Genomic DNA, 23915 nt, shown 5'->3' on the forward strand with positions numbered 1-23915 from the left:
CTATCACGTACAACTTTTTCCGACTGACGTCCTAACTTCATTTACTCACATAAAACGAACAGACAGACTTGGCCGGCCACTTAAATTCTTACGCAGTCTGCTCTCTGACTCATCTTGCCCCTAAAATCTGCTCCAACATGGAACTCAAGCGTATCTCTTTCTGGATCGCCTTTAATCGGTCCCGTCTCCTACGTCATCCTCCTTATGGGACTTTAGATAAGGGCTTCTGCTAGCGTTCTTTAAAACCTTGGAACTGGGCATATACTCTGATTGCGGCCACCCCTACAATACAGTCAATATCTTTCCCCTTATATATTACTCTCTTACTATTGCGTTATATTTTTTGTCCCTCCTCCCTCCATTACCTTCCCTTACTTGTTTATGTATGCATACTTTGCCAAGGCATTCAGTCTTTTTTACTCCCCGTTCGCATGTTTTTCATCTCCGGATCCTCAGGATCGCTGCCTCTGTTACTGCCTCTCCCTACCGCTGTTCGATCCACTACTCGTAGATGTGGGAGGGGATTTTGGGGGAAAGCAAGGGACCCGTCACACCTAACCTGCAGGGTTTTCTTACTTATTGTAACCACTATCTACAGGGAGCTTCTTGTTCTGTCAGCCGGATGGCAATGGTCGCGTGATATTGCTGAGGACCTAAAGTTACTTATGTCGACGGCCGATGGGTATCTTATCTAACCATCTAATCTCTGCTACCAAGTGAACTGGATGTCTTCCAAACAGCCCTTGAAGATGAGTAGCATTACCCTTGAGATGGATGGGGATGCAGATTCATACTCGTGCATCAATAATTAAGAAAACTCATAGTTTGGCAAAGTGAGTCCGTTTAATGACAAGTTTATAAACGGGGAGTACAACGAACATCAGCAATCGCTCGATCTTCTGACTCTCTCGACTTTAGAAAAAACCTAACTTTTATAGCAAAAACTTATCATTGACGTGTGACCTACGCATGCAGTAACATCATCCTACGTGACAAACTTAAAAACCTAACAGGAGGTGCGATTGGTTCTTGGAAGGTAACTTAACATAGGTACTATATCTGTATATGGTAACGGGTAGAGGGAATTGGACACTCAGTTTCAGGTGGGGCAACTAAGCCCTCCCTTCAAAATGGCCACTATGAACGTCACAAAAAGTACAACGTCCCATTGCCTCTACTCACTATAGGACCCTTGATTACACGGTCCACTATAATTGGTTGGCATCAGGTTGGTAGTGTGGTTGAGCAGCCAGGCTTATCTCAAGAGGGGTCAATGTGATCAGGGTAGTTACACAAAGATCCACAGTGACAAGTATCCAAATAAACACTACTCTCTAGGTTTCTTGATTAAACAATTATTATTTTTTTTTATTTAGCAGTCAGTTTGAATAAGCCTTCTTCAGAAAGGAGCAATATAATAGCAACACAAAAATAAACTTCAAAATACACTCTGTTTCTCTAAATCAGTAAATACCCATTTGGGATGGCACACAGACACTTCTACACCCTCAGGTGACTTAAATAGCTAGGACACTGTGGACATTAATGTATTACTGTTGCATTTGGAGCAGTACTGTTAAGAGTGTCAAAGAAAAGGTTATCAGAATAAAATAAGAGATCACACAAATATTCTGAAGCAGGTAAGTACTTTTTTCAACCCACTGCACAGTAATTAGCCCTTTCCTGGAAGGAAGGCATAACACACAATCTGAGAGGAAAAGAGCCATTCAGGGAGCCAGGGTAGGCCAATGTTAATTGGGCAAAAGTCTAGGTGAGCTGGAGCACTTCTTGCAGGTAAGTAAAAGTCTTGCTCTTGCACAGTGTTTTAGAAGTCTTTGCAGAAAAAGAGGAATCAATGTAGGGCTACAATCTATTTAGACTTATGAGTAGTAGAAGATGCAAGCAACTTTATAACAAGTGGTAAATTCTCCTAGACTGTACAGTACTGGTTTCCTGGGCCTCAGTCGTGGGGTCAGGAGGGAGGACTTCTGGGGACTCCTGCACTGCAACGGGACGGTCAACGACTCCAACCGGCAATCTTCAAACAAGTGGCACTTCGGTGTTTCAGCTCCTCGCGTCTACCGCAAATAGCACCACCGCAGTTTCTGGCTGTTGCGATGGACTTTCCTTGCATCTGGGGTCCCGCACTCTGTTGAGGTGGCTCAGGCTCAGTCAGTCCTGCTTCCTGGGAGTCCGGAGGATCTTCCTGGAGCTCTTGGCCAGCTTCAAAGTGATGCACGCCGAATCTGGTGTTCCTCTCCCTGGCACTTCGGTTCCTGCAGCAGCAAGGAAAGGCAGTACAGCCAGCTCTGAGAGGATGGCCAGACAAGTTCACTTTGGAGTTTATTGGTCCCACCAACTCAAGGGGAGAAGTCGTCCTTGCAGGGCTTCTCTAGTCGAGCTGAATTCCGTGCTTCAGCACAGCAGCAGGCCTTGACTGGGCAAACCAACAGTCCAGGAGTTGCAGCAGGCGTCCCTTCCAAGTTCTTCTTCATATTCCTTCATGCAGTGGTCGACTTTGCCTTCCAAGCCAAAAAGCCTTGCCTTTTATGCAGGTTTCTCCCATTCATTCCAGCCTAACTGCCAGTCAAACAGCAGGGTGGCTGTCCTTGCCAGACAGCCAGCTGGCCAATCACCTTTGGGTGCGTTCCTGTAACCAAGGGGATTAAGCATAGGGAATTTTGGGCACCTCCCTCACTTACTGCCCCTGCCAGACACTCCGGAGCCGGAGGCGGGCTTCACTCGTGAATCCCGCCAAAGACCAATCGAACAAAGGGACGAAATCTGGTTTGGGGTGTAGAGTGAATCGCAAGAAGTACCTTCCCACAAAGAAATGGTGAAAAAAGAAGACCAGGGCCATTTTGACAAAAATAGCACCCAGGCATGCTTTACTGCAGCTGCAAACGCAGGCCGCGGTAAAGCCGCACCACAGTAATAAAAAGTAAACCACTGCCACCAGCCATTAATCGCAGGTAGGGTAACATAAATCGTTGCATGAGAAGTTGGACAAAGGGGATGATAAGTTACCCCTCCTGCACCTTATTGTAAAATAGTGTGTGCTGGGTCTAGAAAGTTACAATGGTAAAGTAAAGTCAATTTCACTTTACCTTCCTTGGAAACAGTAGTTATCCAAGAGAAAGGTAGTTCAACCTTTGGGGAAATCTGAAAGACTTCCCTGTAGCACTACACTGAATGTGCTGTGTGCTACTATGTGAAAATATGCCTATGGAGTTTGTCAGACTCCAAAAACCTAAAGAAACAGAGTTAAAATCACATTACAATACATGAGAGAGGGGGGAAAAAGGGTCTCACTCTCTCCAGGTAAAAATGAAAAAGTCCTAGAGTCCAGCAAAAGAGCTGGGGGTCTCTAACGTAGAGAGGAATTAGCACTTTAGGGAGAATTCTCCCTAACAGGAAGGCACGGGCTCATTCCACACACCCGGCACTCACATATAACACAAATACTATTGCACAATACCTCTGTTAATAGAACAAAGCTACCTTTTAATGACAACAAATGGAACTGGAGCTTCTCACATAATTCTCTATCTCCTTAAATATAGCCCCCCTTATTTTGTTTATAGTATACCTCTGCTGCGCCCATCCTCACGGTTTTCAGACATGGGTGACTAGCAGGGGCTTGACCACCCTCGTATAACTTCAAATAGCTGAAATGCACACATGCATATTGGCACCTCCCACTTTTCCCAAATTTGGACTCGGGTCCCTCCAAGCGTGAAAAGCAACAGCGCATTGGGACCATAATTATGGTGAAAGGCGGCATACAAATAACAAATATTAAGGAATGAATGATGCAGGCTTCTGTTTCTTCATGTTGGATCATGGTAAACCAGTGGAAAGAGCTCTTCTAAAATTGCGTTTTTTGTTGGGTTTTTCATATTTTAGGCCCTTTCTAAAATTTTCACCGGTGTTCCCTTTGAACATAGGTCAATCTTGGGGAGACTTTGCTGGAAGCTGAAAGTATCGAGGAGCAGGAGTCACCGGTGAACTGTTTTAGAAAGTTATTTGGTAAGAAAAAAAATGTGACCTTCAAATGACATAATTTGTGCACTCGAAAATAATGAGATATATGCAGGTAGTTCTGAAGAGATCTGTTCTCCAAACTGCTCAATGTTGTGCAATTTTACATGCGCAGTGCTCTGCTTGGGCTCTTTTAGGGTAGACGGATATACAGCCAAAATGACCACTGCTTGGATCTCTTTGCAGTCATTGTGATAAAGACCAGGCACAGTGTTGGGAAAGGTATTCTCTTGTGCTGCTTTCTTCCCATAGACTTCAATGGGATATCTTTTTGCTATTGTCTGGATCCTGACCTGACTTTATGGAGGTAAGTAAAGCCCTCTGCTGTGCTTACCCTGATTTTGCTCACTTTTGTCTATGGAGAGACTAATGTTGTGTTATTGACACTTAACGCGCACATTCACCAAAAGGCATCTTGGTGCGAGAATGAACAAGGTAATATGAGCAAAAAGCTAAAACAGTCCGATTTTGAGAGAGAGCGTCTGAATTGAAGATGGTTAACAGTACTTCTGACTGCAGGGGGCAGTTCATTCCATGGAATACAGGCTGCTAAGGCGAATGCACGCCCACCTAGTTTTGCACCTAGTCTTGCACGACGATGTTTAGGAATCGCTAATAAAAGAGCAAGGCTTATGCTCTCTCAGGAGCATAATGTACACATTTCTCCAGAAGATAATCTGTGCCTTGATGATAATAGGTGTGAACTATACAAAGCAATTTAAACTTGATACCTTCCGCTACAGGATGCCAGTGTAGAGCCCTAATCACAGGGCTGATGTGGGCACCATATGGAGTAGCCGTAGCAGACTGAGCGACCATTTTCTGCTGGCGCTAGAACCGATTAACCTCTGTGGTTGGGCCAGGTAGAGCGCATTACAATAGTCGATCTGACTATTGATAAAAGAGGCAACAACCAAAGGGCGGAGATGGACCGAAAGAAAAGGCAGTATCTTGCGAAGGGTTCGCAAGATAAAGTGGCTGGTTTTACATACCGCTACGATCTGCGAGGCCATGGAGAGAGAAGCTGAAAAGATAATAAACAGATTTTTAACTTCCTTCACTGGATGAGGAAAATCACCAAGTGAAAGAGGGCAGAAAGATGGAGAAAACGAAATCGAGTCGGAGGTTGAACCCACCACCATGATCTCAGTCTTATCCTCATTAAGTTTGAGCCATTTGAGGTCCATGCATCTTTTCACGGCTCACAGGTGATCGCACAGAGCAGAGGACTTTCAGCCTGGTCAAGATCTAAACACACCAGGATCTGGCTGTCGTCAGCATGTGCATAGCACCGGAAGCCCAGAGAGTGGATGAGATCCAACAGTGCCCGCATGTAGATGTTGCAAAGAATTGGGAATAAGGCAGAGCCTTGAGGAACACCACCGGACAGTGAATGGATAGGGGACAGAAAAGGAGAAAGCAAGAGAGATTGACACCTATCCTCCAATAAAGAAGGGAACCAGGACAAAGCAGGACCATCAAGGCCAGCTGTCACCATTCGAGATAGAAGGGTGGCTTGGTCGACAGTATCAAATGCCGCAGAGAGAGAGAGAGTAGATTCATTGCACCCACACCACCCTTATTTGCCAGTAGGATCGTCCAGAACCAACACCAGAACACTTTGTCCCACGCACTGGTTGTAAACCAGATTGGAAAGGATCAAATAAAGAAGAGGGGAGGCCACCAGGGGTCACAGGCGACATGGCTGCGTAGGCGCATCACTCCAGCTCCTGCTCTGGTGCCTTAAGGAGATATTGTGGAGCAGGAGCACCCAAACCCCCCAAAAGGAGGGCCCCGGAGCATCAGTGATGGCCGGGCACTGGTGCTGCTAAGGAAGCATAGCGAGATCCCTGTGCAGCGAGGGTCAGCCTGTGACCGAGCCCAACCAGGCAGTGGCTGGTGGCAGCAGGGCAGGTAAAGAAGCCCGGCTGTTGGAGGTGGCAGCAGGCCAGTAGGGGGCTGGGGTTTATAGTGAAAAGGTCGAATTTGAAAAGGTCGAATGACAAAATCTCGAACAAAAAATCTCAAGAAAAAGTCGAATTTTTTTTTAATACGTTTTTTATCGTTTTTTATTCGAAATGGGGGGTTCCCCCCCAACCCCTCCTTTTTTTTTTTTTTTTTTTTTTACCCTTTATTTTTTACCCTTTATTTTTTTATCCCCAGACCCCAAAATAAATATATAATTTTTTAAAAAAAGGAATTCGACTTTTTTTTTTTCGACCTTATTTTTTTCGAGATTTTTGTCTTTCAACCTTTTGTATTTGAGATTTTGACTGACCCCCAGGGGCTGGATAGCCCGTAAAATGGGAGGCCCCCCCCCCCTCGAGGAACAAACCACCGGACTGAGCCCTCGAGCTGCGATCCGGGCTGGCATCCCCGGTAGGGAAGTGGGAAGCCGCAATCATGATACTGCGGCAGGCGGCGAAATCCGGCAGCAGAGCGGCTTACATCCCAGGAGCCCCGGGGGGTGCCAGATACAGCGTGAAGTCGGCCCAGGTACCGGGAGGGCTGGGCCCGTGAAGTGGAAGGGGCTCCCTGGGCCAATCGGATAAGGAGCCTGCTGCACAACAGCCACTATGGAGTCACAACCGTAAGGGGGCCCTGGGTAAATGCTCCTGGTGGGAGCAGCAGGCACGGGCCTATGCGGGAGGAGAGGCTGCGCAAGCCCACCCAGCCCAAGCAGTGAAGGAGACGGGGGCTGCAGGAGTACAGACAGCGGGTTCAGAGGAGTTGTGAAGCTGCTGGGGACTTGGAGTGAAGAAACTGTCCCCAGGGGGCTGTGAGACACGGGCCAGGCCACGGGTCAGAGGCAAGAGCAGCGCCTCCTCGAACCTACGCCCCCATCAAGTGTAAACTCACCTGTCCGGCTCTCCCCTTCAGAGCCGGCCGGGAGGCTTGTGGAAGGCCTGCTGTGAAGGCAGCTCCAGGCGCCTGCGGGAGGGGGCAGTACTGGGCAGCGACCACTCTCCAGATGGACTGACGGAGAGGGTTTGGTAGTACAGGGTGCGAACCACCTGGAGCGGCAGTCACGTGGTAGCGGTTGTTAGGTCAAGATTTGGGTTAACACACTGTACTACAACAACCTTAGCCTCCTGGCAATAGGACCCAACCTTTGGCATAAGTCTGAACTACACAGGTTGATAGCGAGGTAGAGCAGCCAGGCTTATCTCAAAAGGGGTCAATGTGAGCAGTAGATCAGTTACACAATGGTTCACAATGATAAGTATTCAAACAAACACTTAAACTCAAGGTTTCTAGATAAAACAATTAATTATTTACCGGTCATTTCAAATGAGCCTTCCTAGAAGGGAGCAATATAATATCAATACACAAATACCTACAGAAAATACACACATTTAGCTTCTAGATCAGCAAGCACCCATTTGGGATGCCACACAGACAATTCCTACACTCTCAGGTGACATAATTATTTGGGACACTGTGGACATTGATATGTTACTGTTTGGCATTTAGAAAATTAGGGAGATGTGTCAAAGTAAAGGTTATTAGAACATACAAGAGATCACAATTATTTGTAAGCGGGCAATGTCTTTTCAACCCTCCCCAAAGCCAATTTCATTGGAAATAGGTTAGGCCAAAGTCAATAGGCAAAAGTCTATGTAGCTGAAGCGCTTCTTGCAGGTAAGTGGAAAAGTCTTTGCACAATGTTTTAGAAGTCTTTGGTGAAAACAGAGAATCCATGTAGGGCCACAAGCTGTTAGGCTTGTGAAGACTAGAAACGAATCTGCAACAAGAGGCAAGTTCTCTTAGACTTTACATTACCTTTTGGTTAGAAGAAAAACAGCAGATGACTTCTGTTCCGGTGCAGCTCTGCAGATCCTGGTGTTCCTGGGCCTCAGTCGTGGGGACCAGAGGGAGGACTTCTGGGGACTCATGCACTGCACTGGGACGGTTAGCTACAGCAAACGGCTATCTTCAAACAAGTGGCAATTCAGTGTTTCGGCTCCTCGCATCTACCGCACAAAGCAAAACTGCAGTTTTTGCCTGTCGAGAGGAACCTTCCTTGCTTCTAGGGTCCCTCACTCTGTTGAGAGGGCTCAGGCTCGGTCAGTCCTGCTTCCTGTGAGTCCGGAGGATCTTCCTGACGCTCTTGGCCAACTTAAAAGCAACGCACACAATCTGGTGTTCCTCTCCCTGGTTATTCGGTTCCAGTAGCAACTCTGTGGAATTTCAACCAGCTCTGAGACGGATGTCCAGGTGGCTTACTTTGGAGTTGATTGGTCCCACCAACTCAAAGGGAGAAGTCGTCCTTGCAGGGGCTTCTCTGTCGATGCAAATTTGGAGCTTCAGCACAGCAGCAGGGCTTCACCAGGCAAACCCAACAGTCCAGGAGTTGCAGCAGGCGTCTTCTTCCAGCTCTTCTTCGATTCCTTTGTCCAGTGGTCGACTCTGCCTTCCAAGCCAAAAAGCCTCGCCTTTTATGGAGGTTTCTCCCATTAATTCCAGCCTAGCTGTCCTCACAGGACAGCCAGCCCGCCAATCACCAATGTGTGCATTCCTGTCTCCTAGGAGACTGAGCACAGGGAGTTTCGGGCACCTCCCTCATTTCCTGCCCACACGACACCTTGGAGCGAGGGGCGGGTGTCGCTCGTGAAGCCCGCCAAAGACAAAACCAACAAAGGGACCAAACCTGGTTTGGCACGCAGAATAAAACTCAAGAAGGACCTAAAACAAGAAATGGTGAAAAAAGACGACAGGGCCATTTTGATACGAATGGCATCCAAGGGTGCTTTACTGCGCCTGCGAACGCAGCCCGCTATAACGGTACACCACGGTAGTAAAAAGTAACCACTGCCACCAGCCATTAATTGTGTAATGGGTAACTTATAAAAAATGTTAAATGAGAAGTTAGACAAAGGGGCTACTAAGTATCCCCTCCAGCACTCTATGGTAAGATAGTGATGCTGGGTCTAGAGAGTTACAATGTAAATAAAGTCAATTTCACTTTACAGCTCTGGGAAACAGTAGTTAATCCAAGAGACCAGGTATTTAAACCTTTGGGAGGAAATCTTAAAGACTTCCCTGTAGCACTGCACTGAATGTGCTGTGTTCTACAATGGAAAACGATGCCTATGGAGTTTGTCAGACTACATCAACCAAAAGAAACACACAGAGAAAATCACATTAAAATACATGAGAGAGTGGCAAAAAGGGTCTTGCTCTCTCCAGGTAAAAATGTCCTAGAGTCCAGCCAAAGAGCTGGGGGTCTCTAAGGTAGAGAGGAATTAGCAAATTTCTGAGAATTCTCCCTAACGGCAGTCATCAGGGGAGCCTTGGCGGAGTGTAGCTGTGAGGTCCTCTGGTCAGAGGCGCAGTGCCCCAATGTATAGGAGGCACAGAGTGCTTATTGCACTGAACGGATAAACAGGTTTTGTGATTTCTGAAGCGGAAACAGCCTGATAAAGTGACTTTGAAACGTGAGAAAGCTTGGCTGCCCTTCTTGATAGGGTGGAGGCACCGAGACCTGCGGAGGAAAAAGATGGTGTGCGCTGAGACCCAGGGCCCTGGAACGGCTGGAGCAAGCAAAACTGGATGAGCTGGAGAAGTGCACTAGAGTAATATCGCTATCGGGACAAGAGGGAACCGGCGATGGCAAAGGCCAAAAGCGAGGGAGTATCTCACACCTGCTCAGCAGAGATGGGCACAATCAAGACTGATATTCAGGCCATCCTGGAGTAGATGAGGAATGCAGATGGACATAGGGGCAAAGGTGGCACATCTTTCGGCGAAGGACGAGAGTAGAGGGTGTGGAAACCAATCAAACATTGCAGGGGATTTTGGGGGCTCAGACGGAGGCCCGCTACTTGGAGATCGAAAGAAGGGAAGAGTAACTGCACCTAAAGGTGGATGATATCGAGAACCGGGAGAGGAGGAGCAATCTCTGCTTCATCGAGCTCCGGGAGACGGAAGGGGAAACCCCCAGAGACTTGGAGCAGAAGATCCAAGAAATAATTGGAATGGTCCTGGTTACCAAAGATGGTGAACGGGTGACCATGTACAGAGTGCACCATGCTGGAGAAGGGAGCCGGAGGCCGCAATCAGTCCTGGCGCGGATGCACTTCTACAGTGACAAGATGAGAATCCTCGAGAAGGCAAGGCATCTGGGCGACATGGAATACAGAGACTCTAAGGTAGCCATTTTTCAAGACTTCCCAGCTCAAACGCTACTGAGGCGTAAAGCGCAGACCCAACACTAGGTGGCTCCAGGAGAAAGGGGTTAAGTATAGGTGGGGTTAACCGTTCACACTGGTGTTTGAATGGGAGGGGAAGAGATACCATCTAGTCAATGCTAAGGAATGCATGGTATCAAACAGTAAGACAGACACAAGTGATCACAGTTCAAGGGTGTTTATCGAACTTCAATTGGGTTTTAAAAAACGCCTATCTAATCCTAAATTTAAAGATGGGAGCAAGCTACGACCATAAAATAACGCAGTCCTAGTGGTATCTGGTCAAAATAAAAGGGCCTATACTAATAAACCTATTGCCAATCCTTACTTCTAAATACAAATATTGGGGGGAAACCATGTTTATGCAAAAGAAAGTGTTCAAGAAATGTGGCTTCCCTTCCCCACGTTTTCAGTATGGGACAACGCAGCACACTTAGACTTAGCACAGTCTCTGGCTTCTCTAGCACGTGGATGCAGTTCAGAAATTGAACATCAGGGCCTTCTCTGCCAAAGTCTTTGTCATTCAAAGTCTCTTATTTCAGAGGGCCTGATGAAACACGACAAACATCAAAGTTCCTTTATTCTTAGGATTTCATATATACAAATTCTTGGGTGATTTTCTGTTCACCCCCGGTCCCTTTCTGCCTGGGTCAGACCTACTTGAACACAAAACCTTCAATTGGGCTCCCTCGACCGGGCTTGGACCAAATTCATGTACCTTCCCAAACTTTCTCTTTCATCAAAATCAAAAACTTTAAACTGTGCGCAGGATTTTACTTGACCCGTTGCAGGACCACTTCGATTTTCTTTCATTCATTCTCTTTCAATTGGTCTCCCTACACCGGGCCCGGGCAAAATGTATCTACTGTTATTACTTCTCAGCTGGATACTTACGGAGACCTTCGATTGAGCACCTTTGCGGTGCTGGACCAATCCATCAAAGGTATTGTAGCTTGCTTTGAAGTTAAATCACTCATCAGCAGTTTAACTTAACTCGCGTCTCTTATCATACACGTTTTAACAATGGGCATTCCAGCGCTCGCCATACAATGTTGCTGCTTGCAATCTTGGCTTCAACACAGACCGGTCTTGTATCTGTCTCCCCAACTCACTGGCTGTGTTGACTTCACTGATGCTGCTTTGTTCCTGGAGCCAAGGACATTACCACAACGGCTGGTGATTCTCTCTGCCTTGATTACTGACGCAGGAGGTCCCCGGTAATCTCTGACACACAATGCAGGATTACTCTTTCTATTCTCGAGGTCTCTGGAAAGTAATGGTTCCTTGTCGAAGAGGTCAAGGGAATTTCCCTCCTCGCGATCCTCTTAGATTTTGCTGTCTTTCCCCTCTTGCTCAGCTGCCGTCTCGAAACTGCTGTTTCCTCGTGTGCTTTGCCTCGCTCAGAGTGTGCTCTCGTGCTCTGCCTTTTATCCGTGTGGGGAAGTGTGATGGAAGTCAGGTGTTAGTGAATATCAGAAGCTTAACACCCCGTTGCCCTGTAGAGGTGACACGTGAAGGCGGGCAGTGGGCTAATCAAGCGCCAAGGTTGTCTTTGATGGGTTCTGATTTTGCCCTCAATGCCTCTCCCACTGCCCCTCTATGGCTGAAGGGAGGGGGGAGTGAGGAGGGAGCATTGGTTTCTGGAGAGGCCCTTTATTTTTATTTTTTTATGTTGCTCTCTGCTGCGTTAAAAGGGGGTGTGTCATGGGAAAAGTGGGAATATGTCAAGGGGCTAAATATTTCGGGTGCAGGAGGATTCCTTTTGTTACCTGGGAATACAGGTGATGCACCAATATGGGGATCTCTCCCATAGGAATTGCCACTCATGAAACCTGCCAAAGACAAAACTAACAAAGGGCCCAAACCTGGTTTGGCGCGCAGCATAAACAACAAGAAATGGCAAAAAAAGAAGACTGGGGCAATTTTGGCAAAAATGGCACCCAAGGGTGCTTTACTGCAGCTGTGAACGCAGCCCGCGGTAAAGACACACCACAGTAGTAAAAAGTAACCACTGGCACCCGCCATTATTTGTGTAAAGGGTAACATAAAAAATGTTACATGAGAAGCTAGACACAGGGGTTACTAATTATCCCCTCCATCCTTGATAGTGTGTGCTGGGTCTAGAGAGTTACAATTGTAAGTAAAGTCAATTCTCCCTGTGCCTCTACTGCCTGCATTCGGACTAGACGTACGTGAAGGATGACTCTGCGTTTTGCCAGGAGATGGTGCCCCGCATGATGAACTATCGTCACAGACATCTCACCGAGTGGTTACAGGCCAAGGCCCCTGCTACGGGTGAGTCCCGGCAGCATGCCTGCCCTAGCCACAAGACGAAAGCTGAGCGGTCTTCTAAGACCTTTGAGGGTGCTCCTTCCACAGGGGCCCAACATAAGACTAAGCACCGCGAGTCCACTGTCACCGGTAGCACCGTTGCAACGGGCTAGCCGGCTGCCAGGGCGAGTACAGCGTCACCAGCACCTTTGACCACGAGCCAGCACTCTGGTTCTTCGAAGAAGAGGAAGTCGGTCCACCCGGGCAAGCTCTTGGAAAAGACTCGGACAGACCCTACCGAGAAGGCCAAGGGTGAGCTGGGCTCGGACCCGTCACCTAAGGTGAAGGCCTCCGGCTCGAACAAGGTCGTGAAGGCCCAAATTCATCCGACAAAGGCCCATCCTTCCATTGAAGGTGTGGTGTTGTCCCTCAGAGGCCGCAGATGCAGGTTCACAGGGTACGGCCTCTAAGGCCAGGCCAGGAGGGCATAATCTTTCCAGCCCATCGAGAAAACGCCTGAGAAGGTGATGCCCGTCATCCCACTAAAACTGTCTCTGGTGGTCACGGAGAAAGGGGGGGCACAGTGGTCCTTCAGGGCACGAACATATCCTCTGAGGAGGAGCTCTCTTCAGACCATCATGGAAGAAAGGTTCATAGCGATCCAATCCTACGGACAGGATCCTGACGAGGGAGACGTCGAGAGCGGCAACATGATCGACAAGGAGCAGCAGGGCGTAGAGGATTTGGGAGACCCCAAGCTGCGAACGCCTTTGCCTCCTCCACTTCTCCCACATCAACCACCTCGACCCCCTGCGGATATCTCGGTGGACATTCTCACAGCATTGCATACCTTGTGCTCGGAGATCCGGACGAGGATGCCTCTTGCGCCTGCTGCACCTGTACCGTCGGGGAACCTTCAGCCAAAAAGCGGAGAGTTCACCCTCCTCCACTCCACTCCACTCCCGAGGGATGATACAGACACGGCAACGACAGGCAAGGGCACGGATGACGACAGCGGTCTGGGGGACCTCCCGTCTCTACCGCCCAGAGCTTTGCCGCCTGATGAGATCGGCTCGTTCCACGCCATGATCACCAGGGCTTCAGAGCTGTTTCAACTGGTGTTAGGATCCCATGGCACATTTACAGATGTTCAAAGAGACATTACACTAGAAAACAAACTTTCATTAAGGAGAGTTTAGTAAACATTTATTTTTTAGCCTTCATCATCACATATTTTTGTAAGAGAATTGGTTGAGTGATGTTTGGGTTTTGGTTCAGATTTAAACATGTCAATATTTATATGTTTCCTTAATTATAAATATATAGAAGGTGCCTATTTCCCCAAGCCAAGATGGAGGTTCAGTTCAGCAACAGTGATTGGAGGAGAAGAATTGTGAGGTAGTTTGTGTTACCACCTCACTTATCTGTCGGAGGGGGCGCGCCTATGGGTCCCGACGCGCCCCATCCTGGCGCTGTTATCCCCGATACCGGCTGGGGGGACCGCGGTCATCCGCGGCACTCGGCGCTTCCGGGGTTTCTGTGTCCCGGGGTCTGCGCATGCGCGGAAGACCGCGTCTCGGTCTTTGCGCATGCGCAGTCCTCGAGACGCTTGGGAAGCCACAAGCTTGCTTCCCAAGCCTCGTTTCGGGCCCGGCAGCGCTCGGGGATAGCACGGCTTGCGTTCCAAGCCTCCTGAGTGCTGCCGGCCCTATTTAAGGAGCGAGATCCCGAGACTCGCCGCGTCTCAACGCGGTTTGTCTTTCGGATCGTGTTTTCGCTCCTGTAGCCTCCTGCTACTCCAGTTTCCTGTTGATCCCTGCTCCAGCCTTGCTCTTCAGCCTACCCTACAGCCTTACCTGCTCCAGCCTAGCCCTCAGCCTTGCCTGCTTCTGCCTGCCCTACAGCCTTGCCTGCTTCTGCCTGCCCTACAGCCTTGCCTGCTTCTGCCTGCCCTACAGCCTTGCCTGCTTCAGCCTGCCCTACAGCCTTGCCTGCTTCAGCCTACCCTCAGCCTTGCCTGCTTCTGCCTGCCCTACAGCCTTGCCTACTTCTGCCTGCCCTACAGCCTTGCCTGCTTCAGCCTTCCCTACAGCCTGGCCTGCTCCAGCCTAGCCCTCAGCCTTGCCTGCTTCAGCTTGCCCTTCAGCCTTGCCTGTTTCTGATAGTCCTTCATCCTTACCACCTACAGCCTTGCTCCACGGCTTTATCTTCCACGACCTACCTGCCTCTCTCTTCCTGCATTCCAGCTGCTTCCAGTTCCGAACTCTCTACTCTGCTCTACTATTGGGTTCCCAGTTGTTTTCCCTGGAATCTGGCCTTATATATTTTGCGAACAGTTACTTCACTCATCAGCCTACCTTTGTGTTCCTCTCTGAAGAATACCACAGCATACAGTTCGCAACACAATCTTGCAGACTGCTCCGGCGCCACAAGAATCAGGAAGGAGCACACTTGTGGCGTTGGGAGCTGGTCCACCCCTAACCCTGTTGACTTCAGGGAAAGGGCTGCACCGGTTTCTCGCGTTACATCATCTACCGAAACCTGTCGGACAGCCTGGCGACCACACCACGAACAACTACCGGAAGCCCAGGTACTCTGCGTCCTAGAGACGCCATCTTTAACAGTTTGGAACATTGGCCAGAATTCTAAACTGCCTTTCATTCCAGTTTCCATAGAGGAAGGTTGCAGTTTTTATAGTTCTCATGATATTTAGTATAAGTAATTATAGTAATCCTTTTTGAGAAGAATATCTAGTGAGAATAATTACTACAGAAAAATCCTTTAAGAAGATGTCATTATTGCAATTCAAGAACAACTTACAGATGAAGCAAGCTAAGTTTTTTTAAGTGAAATGTTCATACCTTTGGCTTAACTCAAGGAGAAGTTTATTTTCTAAGAACTAAGAAACTGTACTTATCTGCATTTTTTAAATGAACCATCACTTGTACTCTACTGCACGTGTAACTTATGAAAGAAAACAAATGTACGTTTATTTTTTCTCTCGCAGCTGCGTGTGCGAAAAATTATAGTAGTGTTTGTTTTGTATCATGTATTTAAGATAGGATTATTTAGAGCGCAATATTTAGTATTTTATTAGTTTAACTTTTGGATATCATACGCGTGTAATTCTAACTTCTATTGTGCAGTATTTATTAGATTGCACGCGTGTCTCTTTCATATTTGTTTAACGTTTGAGTTCAGTTCGAGTAAAGGACCCGCTTGCGTAAGTTGCGTACGTCCCGATTTTAGTGTTCTTCACTTCCTGATTTGGCATACTATCGTTTTCTAGTGGCGTCGTGTCGGAGTTCCGGCATTTTATGTGTATTCGTTTCCTAGTGTGGAGCGGCTGAGCGTCGTAACGTGTAGCCTGTTACTTCGTGTCTCAGTTTTCAACTCCGTTCTGATTGCGCGTAACGTTGTGTTCTTCAGATCAGCTGTTATTTTGTTTGCAGTGCGTCGAGTCATCAAATTCCTTCGGAGCATCAGAAGTCTACAGAATTGAACTAAATAAATATGCAGATACATTTTTTCCTTCAAAGGAGTACAAATATGTAAGAAAGCTGAAAGTAATTCTTTCAGAAGAGCTTTTACATTTTAGTGACTTATGAACTTTTATTTGAACAAATATTCTTCCATATTTTGTTTTATCTGCAAAGAAAAGTGAAAAGACTACAATTGACTAAATAAAATCTTCATCAGAAGATTATTAGAACTTAAATCTTCAAGCAAGTCAATTCTGATTTACAGCAACATTTAAGCCAAGGGAAAACCAAAGTTTTCAAGAATATAACAATATTGAATTACACTTTATAGATATTTATTTGAAGAAAATACGAAGAGTATCTAAAAACTATTAATGCCTATCAGCAATCAAGCATAGGCAGCAGGTCCAAGATCATAGTTTATAATCATATAAATAGAAGTAGTCTACATACAGAATAGAATAATGTTAATCTGTGTATTCTTGTGCTTAAATTTCACAGACACATCATACTGATGAAACTTCATCAATCCAGTGCCAGAGAGTAAATCATCTACTGAGTCTAATTATTCTGGGAGCCTGTGTCGTGTCTTGAGAACCAGTGAAGATCTGCAGTTATTTTCTCCTCCATTCCCCTTTCCTCTTGGGTTTGCCAGTTTGGTAGTTTTATTTTTAAGACTATTGAGCAGGCACATCAAGGGGGTCTGGTGGGTCAGCATCACTCCTGCAAGAAGATTCAAGACTGGACCTGACAACTGGTCCCTGAGGAGAAGAAGAGGGTTTCCGGTACCAATGCCGTGAGGCTAAGAGGAAGACCGTACTTTCCATTCCGCTCCTGGACGATATTTGGGACGAGAGGTTGTCCCTAATGAAGAACCCGTCCTCAAACCCAGCGAAGAGGGGCTGCTACGAGAAGAAATACAGGGTGCCGGGCGCTGCACCCAAGTGCTTAAGATCCCAACCTTCCCCGGACTTGATGGTCTCGGCGGCGGCTAGGAAGAAATCTTCTGGATCATCCTCATCAGTGACCTCTTCACCCCTGGACAGCGAGAGGAAGAAGCTGGATGCCATGGGACGAGTCATCACGTCGCCAGCGACAACCATCAAAGCGTCCAACGCCCTCGCCATTGTGTTGCGTTACGACAGAGAGCTCTGGTTCAAGATCGCTCCCCTCCTGAACTTCCTTCCAGACGCCAAGAGGGCGGAAGCGTTGGAGATTCTACAGGAGGGCGAAGTGGCATCGCACCATTCCATTAATGTGGCCACAGACATTGACGACACAGGGTTCTGCCAAATGGGCAACAGCGTTTGCCTTCGTCTGCGGGGATGGTTAAGGGCCACACATTTTCGCCAGGATATTCAGTCGAGGTTATTGGGAAGACTGTGGAAGTGTCTCTCCAGGCCATCAAGGCGGACACTGAGATGGCTCGTTCCTTGAGCACGCTTCAACAATGACGGCCGTCCTTTCGTACTTCTGGCGGAAAATCTGAAGGCTTTTCCAAAGGCTTCGGTAGAGGTACTTCGTCCCACCGTCAAGCGTCCGACTCTTAGGCCCAGGAGGCCAACAACTGGTGCAAAAAAATCTGGAGGAGGTTGCTGTCATCCCCAAGGTGACACCTCCATTGCGAAGCAGGATTGAACTGGCCGTGGCGTTGGGCCTCCATCCTCGCACTGTGGTGTGAGGCCGGCTGGCGAACTTCGTCAGCGTGTGGAATACCATCTCCACTCACCGTTGGGTGCTGGACGGTCTCGTCCAGGGACACACCCTAGAATTCCAACAAAAGTGTCCGCGTGTACCTCCACTGGCCAGGCATGAAAAACGCGTCCCTCGGCTGCTGCTGCTACTGCTGGAGGTGTGGGCCATGCTCAGAAAGGGTGCGATAGAGCTCGTTCCAAAGAGGCTCCGGGGCTCCGTAGTGTACTCCTGTTACTTGGACGCCCATCCTAGACCTCCGCCGTCTGCACAAGTACATCAAATCTCAAAAGTTTAGGATGGTCATGCTTCAGCACGTGCTAGGACAACTTTCTCATCCGAGCGAAATCGAGGGACATCACCGCCGAGCACACAGCGAGGACCGTCCAACTCCTGACGGATTTGGGGTTCTCAGTGAACTATGCGTAGTCCTGTTTGATGCTATCGCAGGACGTGCTGTTTCTGGGGTCCTGATTCAACAATGTCGTGCCTGGCATCTCCGCCGAGACATATACGAGGTTGCTGTAAAACACAGGCTTCGAATGGATTATGTCCTCCAACATATTCCTCATCTTTGACATGCAGCGTCCAGCATTCGGCTGCTTTATTCGGTAGCTGGCGCCCTGCGTCGATGGCGTCGAGTCAATGTCCCTCGAAGGCCTCCGTCGAGGGTGACGTCATCGGATGTTATAAGTAGCATGCACGGCACCCGTTGGCCCCAGTTCTGTTTTTCCGCAAACGTGTTTGCTTCGAAACTCGCCGTGCCTCGTACAGTTCAATTGCGCAGTTACCTTCGAAAAATGTCTTTTGTCTTCAACACTGACAAACCCTTGTTCCGGATTCAAAAAATGCAAGGAGTGCGGCTCCCAAGATGTCTATCAAGGCTGCATCGTCTCTCTGTGGTGCCTAGGCGAGGGCCACAACACAGATTCCTGTTCCAAGTGCCAAGCTATGACAGGGAAGGCCTTGCGGGAACAAAAGGGGAAGTTGCAGGTAGGAAAAGTATCAAAACCCCATAAGGCCCGACCTGATTGTTCTTCGACAGCCGAGTCAAGCGGAGACTCTATTCAGTGTAAAAAGCGCTCAAGGTCCAGAAGGGGCTCTCGCCATTTTTTGTCCTCGATAAAGCGATCAAAGAGGAGGCACCATCGTTATCCTCGTCTGGCAGCATCCCAGAGAAGGTGAAATGCCCCTCCAAAAAGTCAACGCCTGAGATGTGGGAAGCATTCCATGTAGAAATGCTAAACATTTTTGAAAAGCAGGGTAAGACTCCGCACCTTCTGTGGAAGCCGGCAACAAGCAGTCTCGGTCTGAAATTCAGGCGCCCTCAAGCCCGGGTAGACGGCGTAATTTGCATAGAGAGCGCTCAAGACCTCCATTGGACAAGAATAATTCGAGACACGGCAAGCGTTCCGACGCCTTTGAAGCCAGCAAAACCCTTGAGGCCCTCAGAACCCAAAACGTCAAAGGAGCCTGCCGATTCATCGACTTCATCTAGGCTCTCGTTGACGCCGAAACCGTTACACCAACGTCGGTTCAGCCCCCAGGGCCGGGGGAGCCTTTTAAGTAGGCTAAGGTCAAAGCAACATCAATGCCTTCAAGGCCAGTGAGTAATCCTGAAAAAATCTTTACTCCTCTGCCAAAGAAGGATTTTTTTTAAGTCCCTCTCCTTCATTTCTGAGGAGGAGGAACAATCTGATGTGGGCGATGTCCCTTTTGGGCTTCAGTATGGAACTCCCAATGTCCCTGAAAGCCTGATATCAGAGGAGAGCAAGATGCAAGATCTCGGTCACATTGCATAATGCCAGCAGCATTGACACCGCTCCTGAATTGGAGTTCGGCAGGCCAGGGGAGAACGCTGACTCCTCATACTGGCAACTGATGTGCAGAGTAGTGGAGTACCTGGGCTTGGGCTAGACCCCCGGTACAGTTTGATCAGGATGATCTGACCGACATTTTAGACCAAGGTCCTCATACAGATCCTATATTACCCTTCCAAGTGGCTCTGAAAAAAAGGGTGGCCAAGAATTGGGAGACCCCGGAAGCCAATCTGGCAGTGGACAAGTCGCTTACAAGAAAATACAGCCCTTCCAATAGCGACCCAGGCTACCTGTGCAAACACCCCCACTCCAGAGAGTCTGGTGGTCCAGGCAGCCATGACTACCTCGAACAAGCCAGCGTACCCTATATACCTCCTGAAAGGAACGACAAGCGCGTGGATGGATGGGCACAGAGGTATTTTCAGCTGGAGTATGGCACTGAAGTCGGGTAACGCCACATGTGCCTTAGCAAATTTTTCGTACACTCGTGGGATTGCATATACATGGCGGCGGAGCATATTCCAGAAGGGGATGAAAGGGACAGCTTTCTGGCTATTAAGGACAGCAAGGAAGCCATGTGCGAGTCCCTTCAGTCTGGATTGGACACTGTGAATAGCATCAGCGGGTCCATGGCCACAAGCCCTGTAATGCACAGATTTGCGTGGTTGCAGAAGTCAGGTTTTGCCCCGGATGTGCAGGCTTGTCTTCTCAACATGCTGTTTGACGGGTCTCACCTTTTTGGGAGCAAGGCTGACGAGAGCTTTGAGATGTTGCCCACCTCGAAGGCGGCTGTCAAATCTTTAGGGGCCACTGTTAGGCAACCTCAGCCTGTTAGCCTTGGAGGGGGTAATCTTTTCGCTATTACTCCTCCTTTGAAAAAGCGAGATGAATGGCCAGTTAAAGAGGCCAATGGAAGTTCCCTCGTGGTGGATGAGGTAAAGGTGCTAAGCAAACTCCAGCTGCAGCCACCTTGCTGTCGGCGTCTGCAGCAACCGCTTCCAAACCGCTTTGAGAGCTTGCGTCACGTGTCATCGGTGAGAGGCAGACTATCGCAGCATCTCGAAGAATGGCAAGCCATTAATTCAGATGCGTGGGCTGTGGAGATAATAGCCCACGGTTACTGCCTATCATTCATAACGCAGCCTCACACCAATCCACCGGGGAAACACTCTTTGAGGATTCCAGATCCACTCCTTGTGCAGTAAATATTAACACTGCTGGAGAAAGGCGCTATAGAACCAGTGCCTGTAGCGGAGAGAAGCAAGGGTTGGTATTCCCCATTCCCCCAAGAAAGACAGAGGACTGAGACCCATCTTGGACTTGAGATACTTGAAAAAGTTCCTCAGGAAGGACACATTCAAGATGGTCACCCTTTCTCAGATCCTTCAGGCCCTCCAATAATAGGATTGGTTGGTATCATTGACCTTCAGGATGCTTATTTTCATATGCCAAACCATCTTAAGCACAGGAAATACCTGAGGTTCGACGTTGGCAGCTCACACTATCAGTTTTGAGTCCTGCCATTCGGGTTGACCTCCACCCGGAGGGTCTTCACCAACCTGATGGTGGTGGTGATGGTGGTGGCAGCGCATCTCAGGAGAGGGGGGATTCACATCTACCTCTTCATGGACGATTGGCTGATCGGAGCACATTCTCCCGAAAAAGTCTTGGATCACCTCAGTGACCTGCCACTCCCTACACATGCTGGGCTTCTCCCTCAATTTCAAAAGTTTCACATGACACCTTGCCAGCAGCTCCAGTACATCGGGGCTGTTTTAGACACGTCCTTGGGAAAGTGCTCGCCACCCAAGGTGAGGGCTCAAGATATTCTCCAGATGGTAACAAAGTTGCAGAATGCCCACTGTCTCCCAGCCTTTGAATTCCTGAGGTTGCTCAGCCTCATGGCATCCTGCATTTACCTAGTGCCAGAGGCTCGTCTACGAATGAGATCCCTACAGTGGGCTCTCTGAGCACAATGGTCCCAGTTCTCGGGACGGATGTCTGATCTAGTTCAGGTCCCGATCAAAGTTGCGCAGGATCTTCTAAGTTGGGCCTGCGAGGAATACATCCTGAAAGGGGAACATTTTTGGCAACTATGGCCGGAGACGACTGTAGTTACGGACGCCTTACTCATGGGGTGGGGAGCCCACACCAGTGATCTGACGGCCAGCGGTCGTTGGTCTCCATTGGAGTCCAAACTACATAACAAACTTTTGGAACTGTGGGCAATCAGACTAGCGCTGAAGGCCTTCCTGCCCTCTGTCAGGGGAAAGAATGTTCTGATAATGACGGACAATACAGTGGCCTTGCATTACCTCAACAAAAGAGGAGGTGTAAGTTCACTGCAACTGTGCAGAGAGGCAATGCAGCTCTGGTTTTGGGCAATTCGAGAAGGAATCTCCCTGTCAGCAGTTCACTTGGCTGGGGAGGAGAACACAGGGCCGACGCTCTGAGCAGGCAGAACACCGTCTCCCACGAGTGGGAACTAGCTGAGGAAGTCATTCAAAAGATCTTTGCCATTTGGGGAACCCCTCAAGTGGATCTGTTTGCGACTGGTGTCAACCAGAAGTGCGAGCTGTACTGCTCCAAGGGTAGCTCTACGAGACGCGTTTGTGGTGGATTGGGAATTCCCACTGCTGTACACATTTCCTCCAATACCCGTCATTCCTCAAGTAATCAAGAGGTTGAGGCAGTTTGGGGGCCACATGATCCTAATTGCCCCGGTTTGGGCCAGGAGGACATGGTACCCGGACCTTCTGGATATGTCCATCTGTCCTCTATAAGTCTTCCACAAACAGAGGACCTTCTCTCGCAAAGGGAGGGTTGGGATCTCCATCCAGAGGTCAAGCCTCCCAACCTTCAGGCATGGTTTCTGAAAGGTTGAGATACAAGGATTGGGACCTCCCGGATGACATGTTGCTTTCGGCAAGAAGGCCAGCAACAAAATCTCTGTACCGTTGCTGTTGAAATAGATTTTGCGACTGGTGCAGGGAAAAGAATATTGATTTTTTTCTGTTTTCGACTCCGGATGTGCTGTCCTTTCTGCTTTTCATTAGCACACAGAGGTCTTCGCATTGGGACCATTAAGGGTTATCTAGCAGCGCTCATTGGAAGAATGTTCCTACTTTAAAATTCTGTTGGTGACTCTATTTCTGAAAGGGCTCACAAATGTGTTCCCACCTTTTGCTTTTCAGGTTCCAGTGTGGGACCTTAACCTGGTTCTAAATTTCTTAATGGTGCACCATTTGAACCATTGCACACATGTCCATTGAGGTTGTTAATCTTTAAGACTATACTGTTGGTTGCTCTAACATCTGCACGTAGAGTGAGCGAGTTGCAGGCACTCTCTTCAAAGCCACCGTTTACCGTATTCCACAAGGACAGGGTTGTGTTGAGGGTTAAACCCTCCTTCCTGCCTGAGACAGTATCAGACTTCCATTTAAATCAGAAAATAGTTCTGCCAGCATTTTAATCCTCCGCCGCATCCTAGTAAAGAGGAAGAAAGACTCCATAGATTGGACCCTAGAAGACCTCTAAGCTTTTATGTGTCTAGGATGTCCAAGTTGAGAGTGGACGACTAGCTCTTTATAGGATGTACTGGACAGAAATTAGGACAAGCAGTTTCAAAACAGACTTTGTCTAGGTCGATCATCCTTACGATTTCAGAATGTTAGACTGGCGGGCAAGGACCCCCCAGAGGGTTTGCAGGCACACTCCACCTGGGACATGGCTTTTTCCACAGCCTTGCAAAGGGGAGCCCCCATTCAAAACATCTGTGATGCTGCAACGTGGTCATCGTTACACACGTTTACCAAGCATTATTGCTTGGATACGTCCCACGTTAAGGACGTCGCTTTTGTGAAGGCAATACTTTGTTCTGCCCTGTGAAAATTCTCAAATATAAATTCTCCACCCTCCACCAGTCTTGGACACTGCTTTGGGAGTCTGTCAAAGATGAGGAATACATTGGAGGACACAATCTATTCGAAGAACAAGTTACTTACCAACTGGTAATGTTCTTTAGACTGGATGTTCCTCCAACGTATTCCTCGTCGCCCTCCCATCCTACTCCTCTGTCGAATTTACCATGCAATTGCAGCTTTCTTTCCAACAAGGGTGAGTACTGCTTGCTTGTACTAATGGGCAATTTCGATACACGAGGAGGGAAAAACAGAACTGCGGCCGACGGACGCTGTGCGTGCTACTTGTAACATCCAATGACGTCTCCCTCAAAGGAGGACTTCGAGGGACAACGACTCGACGCAGGGCGCCCTCTGCCGAATTTATTTCTGAAGCTGCCGAATGCTGGACACTACATGTCAAAGATGAGGAATACGTTGGTAAGTAACTTGTTCTTCTTTTTGGGTGCTTTCAGTCGCTATTCCATACAGGTGTACTCTTGGTCTAGGTGCAGTTGT

At 48.3% G+C, this 23915-nt stretch overlaps 1 protein-coding gene across 3 annotated transcripts in view; it reads left to right on the plus strand.

Moving 5' to 3' along the window:
* Positions 1–23915, plus strand: part of INTS10 (integrator complex subunit 10) — a 372357-nt gene that overhangs the window by 79664 nt on the left and 268778 nt on the right. For 2 of the 3 annotated variants that reach the window (XM_069626653.1, XM_069626654.1), the window contains exon 5: positions 3948–4029. The exons of the other annotated variant lie outside the window; for it this stretch is intronic. In XM_069626653.1, the coding sequence (XP_069482754.1) occupies positions 3948–4029 (82 nt within the window). The remainder of the gene's footprint in view (positions 1–3947; positions 4030–23915) is intronic. 3 annotated transcript variants of the gene reach the window in all.

The sequence above is a fragment of the Ambystoma mexicanum genome, chromosome 6p, assembly GCF_040938575.1.
Source record: "Ambystoma mexicanum isolate Mex_15411 chromosome 6p, UKY_AmexF1_1, whole genome shotgun sequence".
In the NCBI taxonomy this organism is placed as follows: Eukaryota; Metazoa; Chordata; class Amphibia; order Caudata; family Ambystomatidae; genus Ambystoma; species Ambystoma mexicanum.